The 18,664-nt window shown below is 42.6% G+C and overlaps 1 protein-coding gene across 1 annotated transcript in view; it reads right to left on the bottom strand.

The window, feature by feature from the left end:
* Positions 1–18,336, bottom strand: part of TRAPPC3 (trafficking protein particle complex subunit 3) — a 51,789-nt gene extending 33,453 nt beyond the window's left edge. The window contains exons 1-2 of the mRNA XM_075850539.1: positions 18,172–18,336; positions 3,809–3,906 (exon numbers count right to left, since the gene is read on the bottom strand). Coding sequence (XP_075706654.1) covers positions 3,809–3,906; positions 18,172–18,213 — 140 coding nt within the window. The 5' untranslated portion in view covers positions 18,214–18,336. The remainder of the gene's footprint in view (positions 1–3,808; positions 3,907–18,171) is intronic.
* Between the last annotated feature and the right edge of the window lie 328 nt (positions 18,337–18,664).

Below are 18,664 nucleotides of genomic sequence, written 5' to 3'. Positions count from 1 at the left end.
AAACAACGGAAGTGTGCATGGCCCCATAGAAATTAAAAAACGGATAGCACCCTGAAGAAAATAACTGAAGTGGGCATGAGGCCTAATAGTACGCTGCCTTTAGTGGTGGATGCCGGTAGGTGCTTTGTATCGGAGAAAAAAAAAACGCAGCTCCAACGATTATAAAGATATATTAAGATATTAACCACCTAAGCATTTTCAACCAATTTAGATGGGGCAAAAAAATATATAAAGATATTAAAGGGTGGACATATTTATTGCCTCACTTCTACAACCATTTTACACATTTTTGTTTACTTTTTTGCAGACCAAATTGTATTTTTCATGGCATCAAAAAAAGAACAAAAATTTCTGCTATAGTTAGTTTAGTGTTTTTTTTTTTGCCGATTACCCTCTTAACAGGTATTATCACAGGATAGCCATCTTTTGTCAGGTCCTCTATGACATTGGTTCTTAACCCAGGTCGAGGGAGTAAGTAGCAGCAACCCCGCTGTCTACCCATCACGTTATTCTGGATGTTCCACGATTTTCTTATAACCGCTGCAAAGTTAGTTATTTTATAGCGATTTTTGGAAAATCGCTATTAAAGCCGCAACAAAACTGCATAATGTCTTTTATGAGGAATTAAAAGGGGTTTACCTACCAGACTTTTTAATGTCTGATCGGTGGGAGTCTGCTGGGACAGCCAACGGTCATACCGGAGGTTCATTGACACTTTTCACATACATGAATGGGTAGTGTAAAAACAGAGGAGCAAGTGTTAGGCTGGCTTCACACTACCTATTTTCAGACGTAATGGAGGCGTTTTACGCCTCGAATTACGTCTGAAAAAACGTCTCCAATACGTCGGCAAACATCTGCCCCTTACTTTCAATGGGCTTTACGATGTTCTGTGCAGACGAGTTGTCATTTTACGCGTCGCTGTCAAAAGACGGCACGTAAAAATACAGCCTCGTCAAAGAAGTGCAGGACACTTCTTGGGACGTAATTGGAGCCATTTTTCATTGACTCTATGGAAAACCGCTCCAAAAACGCCTCAAAAACTGCCTGAAAAGAAGCTCCAAATTTCATTTTCAGCTTCAAAAACGCCTGAAAGTCAGAGGCTATTTTCTCTGAAGTCAGCTCCGTATTTTCAGACGTAATTGCAGTTATCGTGTGCACATACCCTTTCCATTAATCCTCAGTAACTTCAATGTGGATTGCCATGCACATGCGTGGCCGTTTCAATGGACCCCCGTTCTGACAATTATAGGAGTATCAGCGTCAGACCTATAATCAAACATTCATGCCATTTCCTGTAGTCATTATACTTTAAGGGCTTCTTCACATTTGCCGAATTGCTCCGTATTTGCAGGCGGTTAATCCGCAGCGGAATACAGTCTAAGCAAAGTGGAGGAAATAACTACAAATTTCATCCACACGCTGCAAAAAGAGGAAATTGACTTGAGGCGCGGATTTTTAAATCCACAGCATATCAATTTCTAAAGCAGTTCAATCAGGGAAGGCAAAACCCGTAACAAATCTCAATTGTTGCAGATTTTACCGTGGATTACCTGAAGAGAAATACAGAGAGCGTCAAAGAAGATTAAGTTAATGTTAAAATAAAAAAATACACTATACTCCCCTCCCCTGGCAACACTTCTATTGGTCTCTGTACACCCGGTCTCCAGTGATGACGTGCCGCATAATGACTACAGAAACCGATAGGTTTGCCATGGGAGGAGAGTATAGTGTTTAGGGTTTGTTTTTTAAGACACTCGCCACAGGGAAATTTGCACCAAAATCCATCTGATTCAGTGCTGCGTAACATTTTAGCACTGAATAAAAATAAAAAAAAAGCTAAATTTTTTCCTATGTACTAGTTTTGATGAAACTCCTCCATTCTAATTATCAATCAGGGGCAGAACATCACTAAAACAAATACAGGGGCTAGGCTGGCCATTCCTCCAGATCCCTCCATACACATGCACACTTTGCCGAGCGTGCATGTATTTTAAATGGAGACTAAACAGCTGCAGGATACCTCCGGCAGTCGCTTATCTCACCTGAGAACAAAAGGATTGGGCCTGTTGAAATCCAACCGCCCAATCCTTCTCTTCCCCGACATCTGCCATGTCCAAGCCTAATAGCCGCAGATCCTCAAGCATTGGCTAGAGCAATGTAAAGTACTTTGAAGATCTAAAAACATTTTCTCGAGTGCTTTTGTCCAGTCCCTAAAAATTCATGGCCAATCCTCAGGATAGGCTATCAATAGCTGACCGGCCGGTGTCCGACTCTCGGGACCCCCATCGATCAGCTGATTTTGAAGGGGCCACAGCCATGTACGAGCGCTGCTGCTACTCCTTCCTTCCTGTCACTGCTCCTACTGTGAATCACCAACACACTTGTAAGTGTACTACATCCTTCTCCCGTTGAAATAAATGGGAGAAGGCTGTAATACTGGGAAACGCCGCTACAAGCGTGTCCGCAATTCACAATACGAGCAGAAAAGTAATGAAGGGGAAGCAACGCTCATATGTGGCTGTGGCCCCTTCAAAATCAGCTGATCGGTGGGGATACCGGGAGTCGGACTCCGACTGATCAGATATTGATGGCCTATCCTGAGGATAGGCTATCAATTTTTAGGGACTGGACAACCCCCATAATCATGCTTCTTCCTCAAGTAGTCTCTAAAGAGGACCAGTTGGCTCTCCTGATAGGTCTGTTTAAAGAGGCTCTGTCACCAGATAAGCGCCCTATCTCCTACATGATGTGATTGGTGCTGTAATGTAGATAACAGCAGTGGTTTTTATTTTGAAAAACGATCATTCTTGAGCAAGTTATGAACAATTTTAGATTTATGCTAATGAGTTTCTTAATAGACAACTGGGTGTTTTTTAACTTTTTACCAACTGGGTGTTGTACTGAGGAGTGTATGACGCTGACTAATCCGTGACCAATCAGCGTAATACACTTCTCATTGTTCCAGCCCAGCTTCTTTCACTGCATAATCACGCTGTAACAATGGGCTGGAACAATGAGAAGTGTATGACGCTGACCAATCCGTGACCATACACTTCTCTCCACAACGCCCAGTTGGTAAAAATGTAAAACACACCCAGTTGTCTATTAAGAAACTAATTAGCATAAATCTAAAATTGCTCACAACTTGCTCAAAAATTATCGTTTTTCAAAATAAAAACCACTGTTATCTACATTACAGCGCCGATCAGATTACGTAGGAGATAGGGCACTTATAACGTGGTGACAGAATCTCTTTAAGTAAATACTTGTATTCATTATGAAACAATGTGCGGGAGAACCTTTTCTTAGAACACAGCATTTTACTGTTCCTCTGTTATTACCCCTGGAAATGTATGAATAAACTGCTAACAGTCCCATTGTCAATAGGCTGTGTCCCTATAGTCTTACACGGTCAGCACTGACTGGGCAGTTAAACAGTGTAGGGTAAATGCAGTACAATGACGTCAATTTATTACAATATTGGGGCCTTAGCTTCACTACAAGGAACACTATAAAGGACACTCTTGGCATACATCTGAATTCTAGCCATCTATAGGCACATTGGTATTTATTTCAGAACTTTATAGTATAGAACTAGTATAGGCCGACCACTAGTATAAGCCTTAGTTGTTCAATTTTATCAGTTAAAACATTTCTCCTGGTTTTCATGTTTTACTTTAGTCATGTGTCCAGAAGAGACAAACATAAAGAATCTCTAGAACGTTCCTGGACTACATTTGCAGAAAGCAAGTCAAGTCTTTAATTGCAGATTTCAATACTATAAGGACTTACCAAAGTTACTTACATTTTCTCTAGCTGTTTATTAACATCTTCGTCATTTTCATAGTCTTTGCACAGCTGTGCAACGAGGGAGCCATAGGTCAAATTGAAAAGCTCAGAGTTCTAGTGGGGATAAAACCAACATTTAATTCAGCAGATCGAGCTGGTCATTTTAGCTCTATGACATGCACATACAATATAAGAAGGTTGCAATACATTAGGAAAGGCAGTATACATGCAAAAAACAAAGTGTGGGTACACAGCCAAGGGTATACTGAAGCAGTGGTATCAACAGCCAAATAAAGACCGAACTGACTTCAGGATGATCAGATGTTAAAGAAGATATACAGCCATGCAAATTGTAAGGGTATTTAAGCAATTAAATGGTCAGGGTTGTCAAAAAATAACTATTTGATACTTTAACCCCTTAGGACGCAGCCTAGTTTGGGCCTTAAGGCTCAGAGCCCATTTTTCAAATCGGACATTTTTCACTTTATGTGGTAATAACTTCGGAATGCTTAACCCCTTAATGACCAAGCCATTTTTTTTTACGTTTTTCCATCGTCACATTCAAAGAGCTATAAACTTTTTATTTTTGCGTCGACATAGCTGTATAAGGTCTTGTTTTTTACGGGACAAGTTGTAATTTTTAATAGCACCATTTTGGGGTACATAGAATTTATTGAATAACTTTTATTAACTTTTTTTTTTGGGGGGGGGGAATAGAAAAAAAAACAGCAATTTCGCCACACTTTTTTGCGTCCTAAATTTACGCCGTTTACCGTGTGGTATAAATAACACTAACTTTATTCAGCGAGTTGTTGCGATTGCAACGATACCAAATTTGTATCGTTTTTGTATGTTTTACTACTTTTACACAGTGAAAACACTTTTTTTTCACAATTATTTGTTTTTGTGTCTCCATATTTGAAGAGCCGTAATGTTTTTATTTTTTCGCCGATGCGGTTGTATGAGGGCTTTTTTTTTGCGGGAAGACTTGTAGTTTTTATCGGTACCATTTTGGAGTAGATGCGACTTTTTGATCACGTTTTATCACATATTAAGGCTGGATTCAAAGAAAACAGCAATTTTTGCATGTTTTTTTTATTTTTTTCGACGTTCACCGTGCGGGTTAAATGATGTAATAAGTTTATAGTCGGGGTCGTTACGGACGCGGCGATACTAAATATGTGTAACTTTTTTACTTTATTTTGTTTGTTAATAATAAAGCAGTTTGTAAGGTAGAAAAGTGGGTTTTTCATTTTTTTTTCTCTCACATTATATGAAACTTTTTATTCAATTTTTTTTAGTAGTGCCACTAGGGGACTTCACTATGTGATTATCCGATCGCATTTATATTGCAGTGTATTACTGCCTGTCTGTGTAAAACGGACAGGCATCTGCTAGGTCATGCCAGAGGCATGATCTAGCAGGCATTCATTACAGGCAGACCTGGGGGCCTTTATTAGGCCCCCGGCTGCCATCGGAGACACAGACACTCGGCGATCTTATCGCCGAGTGTTGGTGGGAGAGAGAGGGAGCTCCCTCCCTCTCTCCAAAACCACTCAGATGCGGTGCACGCTATTGAGCACCGCATCTGAAGGGTTAAACGAGTGAGATCGATACGAATATCGATCTCACACGGCAGAGCAGGGACGCCCTCAGCTGCCTCTGATTTGACAGCTCCCTGCTCTGTTTACTTATTCCGATGCAGCGACGTAAAAAGTCTATTGCATCGGAATAAGACCCGTTAGTGACCGGCGTAGAAATACTATGGGCCGGTCACTAACGGGTTAAACCTATCCAAGCGATTCTTAGATTGTTTTTTCTCGTGAGACATTGGGCTTTATGTTAGTGGTAAAAATTTTTGGAAATTAAATGCATCTGCTTGTAAAACGGATGGTTATACCACCCAAAATAGTTACTAGTTCACATTTCACATATGTCTACTTTAGATTGGCATCGTTTTTTGAACATTCTTTTGTTTTTCTTGGACGTTACAAGACTTAGAACATAAACAGCAATTTCTCATATTTTTAAGAAAATTTCAAAAGCCTTTTCTGTTGAGTTCTGAAGTGGCTATGTATTAGAAACCCCAATAAAACACCCCATTTTAAAAACTAGACCTCTCAAAGTATTCAAAACAGCATTTAGAAAGTTTTTTTTAACCCTTTAGGAATTTCACAGGAATTAAAGCAAAGTGAAGGTGAAATGTGCAAATTTCATTTTTCTTGCTAAATTTCAATTCTATTCTATTTTTTTTCTGTAACACAGAAGGTTTTACCAGAGAAACACGACTAAATATGTATTGTCCAGATTCTGCAGTTTTTAGAAATGTCCCACATGTGACTCTAGTGCGCTCGTGGACTAAAACACAAGCCCCAGAAGCAAAGAAGCACCTAGTGCATTTTGGGGCCTCTTTTTTATTAGAATATATTTTAGGCAGCATGCCAGGTTTGAAGAGGTGTTGAGGTGCCAAAACAGTAGGAATCCCCCAAAAGAGACCCCATTTTGGAAACTGCACCACTCAAGGAATTCATTTATGGTTGTGGTTACCATTTTGACCCCAGTTTTTTCACAGCACCTATTTGAAGTGGGCTGTGAAATTAAATAAATGAATTTTTTTCCAATAAGATGTCATTTTTGATAAAAAAAAAGTCATATTTCCACAGGTAACAAAATGCCTCATTTTGTTGCCCAATTTGTCCTGAGTGCAGCAATACCCCATTTGTGGTGATAAACTGCCGTTTGGGCCCATGGGAGGGCTCAGAAGGAAAGGACCACCATTTGGCCTACTGGAGCTTTTCTGGTGCGAAGTCATGTATGCAGAAGCACCTGAGGTACCAGTACAGTTGAAACCCCCAAGAAGTGACCCCGTTTTAAAACGACACCCTTAAGGCACTCATCTAGAGGTGTAGTGAGCATTTTGACTGGAGACATACACCCCATAAACTGTAATGTGGGTTCTCCCGTGTATGGCAATACCCTCAATGTGGCTGTTAACAGCTGCCTGGGCACACAGCAGGGCTCAGAGGGGAAAGATGAGGGGGATAAACTGTGCGGAGTACATCAGGGTAAGTAAAACTGGGGTAGATTAAAAATCAAGGGCTGTATGATTCATTTTAAAACACTTTCATACAGAGCCCTGGTTTTTCGGGACACTTGTCACATTGATATATTGTGTCCTCCCTTATCCCCCTCTTATAGCAGACTTTGCACCTCTTTCCCTTCTTGCCAGTTTGGGGAACTTCTCCTGGAAAGTGTTGCCCTGGTACGATGCGTGTGGCCCCGCTTCCAGAAGTACTGGGTGCCCCCCCTTCTTGGTCTCTAAAGATTAGGTTCTTGATAACCACCTCTTGAAATTCCAGGAAAGTTCCCCTCTGGCCTACACATCGCCCTAGCACGTACGCATTGTACAATGCCATCTGTATGATGTGCTCTCACACAGCTTATACATCTTCACGCCATACCTTGCCCTCTTACCCGGCAGGTACTGGCGGAATTGAAGCCTCCCTTTAAAATGTACCAAGGACTCGTCAATAGAAATACACTTCTCGGGGGGTGTATGCTCGGGAAAACCGGGCACTGAAACGGTCTAATAGGGGTCTCCGTTTATACAAACGGTCAAAACTGGGGTCATCTCGGGGTGGGCACGGCTCATTATCAGTATAATGTAAGAAGCAAAGTATTGCTTCATTTTTATTTTTTTTTAGGTTCCAGTTCAGTTCTGAAGTTGCTTTGAGGGGCCCATATATTATAAACCCCTATCAAACTAGAAACTAGACCCCTCATTGTATGCACAACAGCATAAATAGAAAGCTTATTAACCCTTTAGGTGTTTCACAGGAATTTAGAATTAATTTAATTTATTAGGCACCATGTCCGGTTTGAAGAGGTCTTGTGGTGCCAAAACAGTAGAAACTCCCCAAAAGTGACCCTATTTTGGAAACTAGACCCCTTGAGGAATTCATTGCAGTTTTCATGGGGTGCATGTGACTTTTTGATCCGTTTTTATTCTATTTTTAAGTGGCGTGGTGACTAAAAAACCGCAATTCTACTATAGTTTTTTTATTCTATTTTTTTTACAGCGTTCACCGTGCGCTATAAATGACATTCACTTTATTCTGTGGGGCGATACGATTACGGCGATACCAGATGTTTATAGTTTTTTTTATGTCTTATGGCGTTTGGACAATAAAATACTTTTTGTAAAAAATCATTAACTTTTTGTGTTGCCTTATTCTAAGAGCCAGAACTTTTTTCATCAAGAAAGCCGTGCGAGGACTTGTTTTTTTGCGTAACGAACTGTAGTTTCGATCAGGACCATTTTTAGGTACATGCAACTTTTTGATCTCTTTTTATTCCCTTTTTTGGGAAGTGAAGTGACCAAACAATTGTGATTCTGGTATGGTTTATTATATTTTCTTTTATGGCATTCACCGCGCGGGATAAATAACGAAATAATTGTGTAGTTCATTCCGTTACGGACGCGGTGATACAAATTATGTATAGTTCATTTGTTTATTTATATTAATAATAAAGGACTGATAAGGGAAAAAGGGGGATTTTTACTTTTAAAAATTTTATTTTCCTATTTTTACACAAGTTTTTTTTACTTTATTACTTTGTTCCACTAGAGAACTTGAGGGCAGGAGGCCCTGATCGCAATTCTAATACACTGCACTACATGCGTAGTGCAGTGTAATAGAGCGGTCAGCTACTCACTGACAGCAAGCATAGTGGGTCCAGACTTTGTCAGGACCCACTAGGCTTCCATCGAAGGCGTAGCAAGAGTCCATTGTTAGGACTCTGGTTGCCATAGTAGCCATCGCCGCCCTATATCATGTAGCGGGCCGTCGATTTTGGCTTAACCCCCCCCCCCAAGATCGCTTTTGAACGCAGGTTCTAAGGGGTTAATCGGCGGGGACCTCCGCGATCGGTCCCTTCACACTGAGCTGTGATAGCCTGCTGTCGGAAACAGCAGGTATCACAGCTCAAACACTCGCCGGGGAAAGATGGCGCCGTGTTGACTCAGGTCAGTACTATTACTGAACTGAGCGCGAATGATGCGTTCAGCACGACATAATAGTACGGAGCTGAGCAGGAAGGGGTTAAAGTGTAACTAAACGCTCTACAAACTTCTGACATGTCATAGTGACATTTCAAAAATTTGAATTGGTGGGGGTCCGAGCACAGAGACCCTCACCTATCGCTAGAATGAAGCAGCTGAAGCACTCGTGTGAACGCTCAGCTGCTTCAGGTCTGTTCGGCTTTTTCCGGAAAGCCAATGTATTGGAGTACGGGCTCATAGACTTTGTATCGAGTCCGTACACCGATTCGGGTTTTTCAGGAAATAAATGTATCGGTGTACAGACTCTATATAAAGTCTATGAGCCCGTACTCCGATACATTGGCTTTCCGGAAAAACCCGAACAGACATGAAGCAGCTGAGCGTTCACACGAGTGCTTCAGCTGCTTCATTCTAGCGATAGGTGAGGGTCTCCGTGCTCGGACCCCCACCAATTCAAATTTTTGAAATGTCACTATGACATGTCAGAAGTTTGTAGAGCGTTTAGCTACACTTTAAACATTGATGACCAATTCTTAGGATAGACCAGCACAATAAAGGGGTCTTGGCGCTCCAGCGAGCATAGAATGATTTGGGGAAACTGGAGGTTTGGGCAGAGAAATGACAAATGAGTGCAATGTGGATAAATCTAAGGTTACCCGCTTGGGTCCAGGAAACAGATTTTACAATTAGTAGTTGGGTAAGACTGCCACTGAAAAACTCTTTGGGATATTGACGGACTTTAAACTTAACTTTAGCAACCAGTGCCATGCAGCTGCTGCCAAGGCAAATTAAATAATAGGATACTTTGGGCAGCACGGTGGCTAGCACTGTTGCCTTGCAGTGCTGGAGTCCTGGGTTCAAGTCCAACCAAGGACAACATATGCATGGAGTTTGTATGTTCTCCCCGTGTTTGCGTGGGTTTCCTCCACACCCCAAAAACATACCGATAGGGAATTTAGGTTGTGAGCCTCAATGAGGACAGCGCTGCGGAATATGATGGTGCTATATAAACAGAAATAAATGGCTTATCTCACCACTTTGCTTCTCGCCTTCGGGTCCCCTCAGGTCCCTCAGCATGCTGCAGATAATGCGTTGCCAAGCAGCATCAGGTTCTTAAACGCGACGCAGCACCGAACATCCCGAGCACTGCATCACATACAATGTCCTGACGCCGGTCGTCACTATACTGCATGAGTTGTGGCATGCGGAGAGAGCCTAAGGGAACCCGGAATGGAGAAGTGAAAAGGAGCATTAAGGTGAGCATACTTTTACTTTTTTTAAATTGTCTGATATGAAAGCGTCTGATCAGGGGGGCAAGGTACAGACCTTGCTACGTGCCCACACAGTGAAATCGGATTTCCGCTAGTTTTCTGGCGTAAAATTATAATAAATCTGTCGGGCCACTGTTGCCCTGCTCTCTTTTTGGAAACCACTGTTTTTGTTTTGTTTCTTATAAACAAGAGTGGCGATGGAGATGTAGAATGCCCAAAAGTTGAAATTTTCAACACAAATTGTGACTTTTTGGCCCTTTTGTGCCTTTGACATCAGAAAACTGGCGTAGAAAGGTTGATCAATTCCCCTCATTGTGTACAATTTTGCCCATCTGCTTTCAAGAAAGACCGCTTGGTGGTGCAAAGGAGGGAGACCAAGGTAATCAAGGGAATGGGTGGATGGAGTACCAAGAAAGGTTATCAAACTTGGGGTTATTCAGAAGACCAAAAAAGACGGCTTAGAGGCAATCTAATTACAATGTACAAATATATAACTGGTCAGTACAGAGAACTATCTAATTATCTTTTTACACCCAGGTCTGTAACCATGACAAGCGGGCATCCTCTACGATGAAAAAAGGTTTCACCATCATCATAGACTGGGATTCTTTACTGTAATAGCAGTAAGACTACGCAACTCAATGTCACAGGATGTTGTGGTGGTTGATTAAATGAACAAGTCCAGGAAGGGCCTGGGCACCTAGCTTGAAAAATATAAATGTTACAAGTTATGAGTAGTAGATTCTGGAGATGGGACGTTGATCCAGGGATTTATTCTGATTTCCATATTTGGAGTCAGGGAGGAATTTTTCCCCTAATGAGGAAATGGGCATCAACCTAATGAGGGTTTTCGCCTTCCTCTGGATCAACATGGTAGGATTATAGCTTGGACTTGAGAGACACGTGTCTTTTTTAAATTATAAATGATGTCATTGTATCCCCTTAAATGTTTATACAGGGACAGTGACTCGTCCATAGGTGTGGCGGAGTCTGGTACTGCAGTTCGTCCTGTTCACATGATAGGTAGATCAAACGTTGATAGCCTATGCTAAGGATAAACCATCAAAGTCCTTGGGAACCCCCTTAACAGCACACTTTTGACTTTGTACTAGTCTGTGGACTGGCTGACTGATTGCAGTATTTAAACAGCAGACTGCAAACTGACCAATCGCTGCATTTATGGCAGACTGTGGACTGACCGAAGCATTTACAGCAGAATGGACGGATTGCAGAATGTCAAGATATCGTGTGAAAATATCTATCTAAATATACACAATGTAAGGGGTGCTAGTGGGGGTAGTGGCGAGGTGTCGCCAGGGATACATATTACTATGGGGAGGAGGTTCTTGTTACATAACCAGTAGACAGCAATAGTGTCTAAAAAGAATAGGAATGAGGTCGTTGTATGGGTTGGCCAGGAGGCAAATTTTTTATGGGGTTCCTTCATAATAAAAACATTGGTTAGCCTATAACCACTCGCTTCATAGGCCATTTAGAACACTATTCCTCTTTTATTTGTGCTGGATTGCCGTTGACCTATTTGTTCTTTTGAATGAACGAAGCATCGGTAAATGTCCGCGGTGTTCTGATGCGGCTGTACCCGCACCTTAACATCTGACTAGACCCCCCTAAGTTGTATTTTTTGCCTTGTATTTCCCAATATGGCTTATTTGCCTTCTGTTTCGGCATCATAAAAATTTGCTGCAGCAGGTGTCATAACGCCTCTACAGGAATCTAGAACGCCTGTAAAGGCATTTTCACGCTTTCAAATCAGCCTCATGCATATTTCTACGCATGAATGAATGCGACTGAATGCTAAGCTGATGAGGGAGAGCAGAGCCACGGCACAATCCTTGAAAGCTCGTGTCAATGAAAAAGCTTTTTACTCGCAGGCAAGCGAGTGGACAAGCAGCCGATTACCTGCCTTAAGCAGGCTGCAATAGTGACTGTTTGTAATACTAGCACAGCCCCTGCATTATTTCTTCCGTACAGCATTCCAGTTGATAGAGGAACACACAGTGAGGCTATCAGTCTATCTGGGTACCCGCGATATACCTGTTGTAGGTTAACTTGCTGTTATGCCCTGATAGTTGAGGGAACAGAGGAGAATTAGGGTATGTGCACACGACCTCTTTTCAGACGTAATGTAGGCGTATTACGCCTCGAATTATGCCTGAAAAGACGGCTCCAATACGTCTGCAAACATCTGCCTATTGCTTGCAATGGCTCTTACGATGTTCTGTGCAGACGAGCTGTCATTTTACGCGTCGCTGTCAAAATACGGCGCGTAAAATGACGGCTCGTCAAATGAAGTGCAGGACACTTCTTGGGACGTTTTTGGAGCCGTTTTCTCATAGACCATTAAAAACAACTCCAAAAACGGCTGTGAAAACGCCGCAAAAAACCAGAGTTGCTCAAAAAACATCTGAAAATCAGGAGCGGTTTTCCCTTGAAAACAGCTCCGTATTATCAGATGTATTTTGTTAATCGTGTGAACATACCCTGAGGAAGTGCCATTAGCATTTGGTTAGTGACCAGATAACGTGCTTTATGGTCTGCTCCAAGGTGGGCCAGTTGTGGGCGATTATTTTTGATAGACACAGGCAGCCTCCCTGTGTACTGAATTATTAAAAAGTAGCACCTAAGGGAGCTCAGAGCCCACAACGGCAGGATAAGTCATCAGCAGCACAGATAATGAGGGAATGAGGAGCAGCCATGTCTGCTGATTAAGTAGTTGTAATGTAGGTGCCGGGTGCTCCCACTATTGTCTGCAATATTCTAGCAGTGTTATTTGTTTTTTCCCAGCTCAGTTGCATCTATACATTTTGAACCCCTTCATTATGGGCAGCTGTGTCATGTAATCTAAAGGACCCAACACGAAATCTTTGATCGACACTCATTTGCTCCTGTCACACTGAGCTATGGATGGGGACAAGCGGTCGTTACTCCGATCGCTGGTCCCCATAAATTATCATCATGTCGGCAGCGCGTCTCCCTGTTTACAGAGGGTGATATGCTGCCGACAACGATATTTTACTTTTTTAAAACGATACAATCAGAAGATGAACGAGCTCATTCATCTGGTGATCGCTGGCCTGTTTACACAGGGCAATTATCGACAATGAGCATTATATTAACGCTCGTCTACCCAATAATCGCTGAGTGTAAATCCCCCTTGGTCCGACCAACAATGTAGACCAAGCTCTCATGAGTAGACATGAAGTCAGCCTACCCTGCGTGGAGGACCTCCTGTGAACTACAGCATTACACCAGCATCTATCAAATCGCTCCTGGCAACCTCCTCTCCCCACCCAACTCCACCCTTCTTATTCCTTTGTATGTCCTCCATGCATACAGTGCTGCTGAAGAGATAATTTCTGTTCTATCCAAGGCCCCATGCACACAACCGTAGATTTCATCCGTAATTACAGACCCATTAATTTCATGGCCGACGGACACCTTCTAGTATATTTACGGGAAGGTGTGCTGGCCGGAGAAAGCTTCTGTAAAAAATAGGACACGTCCTATTTTTCTAATTTTATGGACCGTTTATAACAGGAGCATGTTCCGCAAATGCGGCCGACTGCACAGTCTTCCCTGGCCGTGTCTGTAATCACGGACCGTGATTACGGGCACAGTCGTGTGCATTAGTGCCTAAGGGAGCAGGACTGCAGTGATTAAATAGGCAAGTCCATACAGTGATTAGCTGCAGAGTGATACACCTCCCCTGACACACAATAACAGTCTACACGATCTGTGAGTTCTGAGAGTCCAGTGTATTCCTATGAGATGCAGCTTCTCACTGCTCTCCCCTGTACACTGCGTGTAAAGTCTGACATAGAAAAATCACAAGCAGGGAGCAAAGGAGACACACTGGAGCTGCATCACAAAGGATACACAGACTCTGCAGTGTTAGGACAGCAGCTCTATGTCACTGATCTTTCACTTACTTAGAGAAGACTTAGTGCAGAGTAAGTGCAGTGTGATAATACTTTGCCTTCTCTGCAAAGTCAGTAGCATCATAAGAAATATAAGCTGCATTAGGAGAACAATATTAGAGCGGAAGAAAGAACCAGAATGGCAGACAACCCATAAATGGCACGTCAACTAAAACAGGTAAACACAAGGGCCTCTAGATTATTATTTAATAATAGCCTATGCTGCACTATATAGGAAAAGAAGCAAACAAAAAAAACACTGGAGTGCTTCGCTACACTGTGTGTGGACGTACCCTTAAACACTACCGGAATACAAAGTGTCTACTGTAAAAATTGTTGGATAAGGGATAATGGACTGGCGATGGGGGTAGTGTTAATGATACAGCATACAAAGACAATTTAGACAAATGCAAGCTTCCGTAAAATAGTAAAAAGTTTGTGGAAAGTACTTCCCGGTTTCCTCGTGACTTTACCCCTGTATACAAAGTAAGATCCATACAGACGTGGTTTGACGAGTTTGGTGTGGAGGAACTCAAGTGGTCAGGACAGATCCCCGATCTCAGCCCCATCCAACACTTTTGGGATAAAGTGGAACACTGACTGTGTACCAGACCTTCTCAACCAACATCAGTGTCTGAACTTACATATGCTCTGTTGGCTGAATGGGTTAAAATTCCCACAGACACTCCAAAATCTTGTGAAAAACATTAACAGAAAAGTGGAGGCTGTTATAGCCAAAAAAGGGGGTTCAACACAATATTAAAAGCCCGTGGTTTTGGAAAGGGATGTCCAACTAGCTCACATAGGTGTGGATGTCCACATACTTTTGGCCATAGTGTGTGTGTGGTCAAGTTTGGTCGTTTTGCTGAATTTTCAATGATCGCTCACGTCCAAGAAAATCTGTAGACAGTCAAGCTAATGTATCAAGACCTTTCCTTCAGCTATTTTAGATAAATGAATAGACTTGTAATAATGATAAACTACAGTAAAAAGTCTCCAAAAGACAACCCTTTTTTTTTTTTAAAAACCAAAAGGTGGCGCTGTGATGAGCTGTTGTACTTGGCGGAAACCGCACCTGGCCACTCATTTTTCCTGCCTCAGACGCTGCAGGGTAAATGACGCATTACATGGCAGCCATTCTAATGAATGGATGCCATGTAATGCATTGATGAGTCAAGGCACCCTGAGCGGATCTCCGTTCTCGCTCATAGATGGGGTCCAGCTGTGACATCCATCCACAATTTTAGTGAATGGGCTGCTATGACTGCGCAAAAACACCGAAAATTGTCAAGAAAATCTTAATTTTGGTGTAAAAAAAAAAAAAAAGTGTTCAATGACACGCATACAGTGTTAAAGGTTTTTCATACTGGTGACCTATCCACAAGATAAGTCCTCAGTATATGATTGGTGGGGGTACAACATGATCAGCTGTTCCGGCTACCTCCGGCACCGGATGTCATGCAGTGTTCAGTGCCAAAAGCGGATGGCTCCGTACACTGCATAGCGGCCGTACTGCAACTCTGCTCCTATTCGATAGCAGATGATCCATGCGGGGTCTGGGTGTCGGACCCCCACCGATCATATACTGATAGGTCCTGTGGTTGAGTCATCAGTATGAAAAACCACCCTGTGCCCAGACAACCGCTTTAAATAAAAAATGGGTCAATATAAGAAAAATCTCAAAATTACACAATAAAATGGTTATACAAACAAAAAACTACCTACATCAGAGCCACACCAGTGCACCGGAACATGTTTGCCTTCGGAAACCGCATTAATTTGACAGATAATAAACAAATATAAATGAGCCAAAAGTAGCATGATAAAGAGTATGCAGACACGTACCATGAGATGCAGAGATGCAGTAGGTGAAATGAATGGCAAATACCAATACTATACAATGAGGGCAGTGGGCAGATGGAAAGAAAGGAAAAAAGTGGTTAGGCGATATAGGTCTAATAGACAGAAATAGAGACTGCGAGCAAGCTGGTGACCAGGAGTAAGTGCAATGTACATAGCCAAGACATGCTCAGCACACAAGCAGCGCACCGATATGTAAAGCACGGCCAAGATGTACCATACAGCAAAAAAGAAACAGAGTAAGGTTTCCACCTGCAGATGACGTTAAATTTACTGGTATGGTCATTTTTGCTTCTGGCAACTTTGTACATAGGTTACTTAAGAGTTATCCACTTCGGACATATGGGCCCACATGTATCAAAATCGGCATCATTTTAGCGAATAGTTAAAGCTGGACTAATTTATTGACATAGTTCTTTGACAAAGCTATCACAATATACATCATGCCATTAAATGGGTTGTTCAAGACTTTTCCCAAATTGGCGGAAAGGCATAACATATTAAACTAGCAGACAATATCCGTGAAGTGCCCCCAACTCCATCGATGAGGTCCCGGAGACTCCTGCATCAGTCACATGCCGCTGCAGCCAATCGCTGTCCTCATCGGTCACGTGCTGTTCCTGGCAGCATCACCACGGAGGCCAGCGATTGGCTGCAGCGGCACATGACTGATGAACGTCATGTGACCGCAGCAGTGTCTAAACCCTGGCCAAGCAGTAAACAATGCTTACTCTTCACTCCACTTTTACTAACCGAGGTCCATGGTGCAAAATGACCCAATATTTTGACATAAAAGGTTAATATGTTGCACAGCAGGTAAGACACTATTTTGGAATAAAATCTGCCAAAAAAAATGAGCAAATACTTTGATAAACGTGGGTCTGGGGCACCTCCCTCTATAAGACCTTACACACATGGCAAAGTCGTGCCACCAAACAACACTACATTCATCCCTAGATGAAATGCAATTGGTATCCTATGGAGAATGGTCATGATTTTACTTTATACAAGTCAGGCAGAAAAGAAAAGAAAACCTTCATGTGAAATCAGCGGAGCACGGAGGTACAGTAAATTTTATTTGCAGCTAAATTATAATCTGCTGGTTCTCCAGATAGGGCATAAGTGATCATTTATAAGGGTTTTCTCATCATGATCACTTATATCACCTATCACCCAGAATGCCCTATGTAAATAGTGGTACTGAGCACGCTCGTCCACCACTCTATTCACTTTCTATGGGGCTGCCGGTGATATCAATGCCAGAGAATGTGTTTCCTCAGCAGCGGGTCAGCATATGCCTGAATCTGGAGTGGCACTGTGAAGAGAAACAAAAAAGGGGCCATTGTGCTTTATTTCTAGCAGCGATGGGCAGCATTGGACCCGACAATCAGTATAGTGATACTACCTCCTCCCTACAGCGAGAGGAAAATCCCTCTAACTGGGCCATTCATTTATTTCCCCACTCTATGGGTATGTGCACACGGCAGCGTCCGATACGGCTGAAATTACGGGAGCGGTTTTCAAGAGAAGACAGCTCCGTCATTTCAGACGTAATTGCTCGTCCTCGCATTATGCGAGGCGTCATTGACATTAGCGCTGTTCTTCATTGAATTCAATGAAGAACGGCTCAAATTACGTCCAAAGAAGTGTCCTGCACTTCTTTGACGAGGCAGTAATTTTACGCATCGTCGTTTGACAGCTGTCAAACGACGACGCGTAAATGACAGGTCGTCGGCAAACCCATTCAAATGAATGGGCAGATGTTTGCCGACGTATTGGAGCCGTATATCGAGGCATAATACGCCTCGTTTATGCCTGAAAATAGGTCGTGTGAACCCAGCCTAATATTACATGCTGTGTGACTAAAAATGCCCTAGACTCATAAAGCAGAGAGGTCCTGGTAGATATAGGTCCTCATAGCTGGCACACTGGCCAACAAGTCTGTGACAACTGCTTTCTCCACAGTAGAATACAAAGCCGCCTGTCTCTAGCTACGAGATGGTAATAGATGATTGTGTATATAGTGAAGCTACACAGTCCCCTATACACCTGACACAGCCCCCTATACACCTGACACAGCCCCCTATACACCTGACACAGCCCCCTATACACCTGACACAGTCCCCTATACACCTGACACAGACGTCACTTGTGAGTGTCACACTATTGACAACCTCTAGCAGCAGTACACTGGGCCTGGCACACCAGCATTAGTAGCTGTGAAGATCACAAGCAGCCATTTCCTCACCATCTTCTTGCTCTCGGTTCCCCTGTTAGTCTGTCGAGACATGATTCCTCGTCTGGCAGGGCCCACCGCCAGGAAATAACAACTGTCAGGTCCTCAGTCTGGGAACAGTAGAAGCTGGAACCTAGGGAGCTAAAGGACCTTTGGTGATGTCATTGTCATGTGATCAGTCACATGAGGGGAGGAGCCAGGCTCTGTGATCATGTGAAATGTCAGGACATCAGCTGAAAGACCGGGATCTGTAATGCTGCGTTGTGTGCGCTGTGTATTCAGAAGATGTATAGTGTGTGAGGAGATTTATACTGTGTGTATACATATATATACACCCTGCCCTGTGTGCTGTGTATTTTATATACAGAAGAGTTGTGAGTGTATATATATATATATATATGTATATATGTATAAGCTCAAAAAGATAGTAGGAGCAGCACAGTGTAAATACCAAAAACGGCTGGTGCTACCTTTAATAAAAGGAGGGACGCACTCCTCATGAATA

Source organism: Rhinoderma darwinii, chromosome 2, assembly GCF_050947455.1.
Source record: "Rhinoderma darwinii isolate aRhiDar2 chromosome 2, aRhiDar2.hap1, whole genome shotgun sequence".
Taxonomy (NCBI): domain Eukaryota; kingdom Metazoa; phylum Chordata; class Amphibia; order Anura; family Rhinodermatidae; genus Rhinoderma; species Rhinoderma darwinii.
This window is presented reverse-complemented; position numbering and strand designations above follow the sequence as displayed.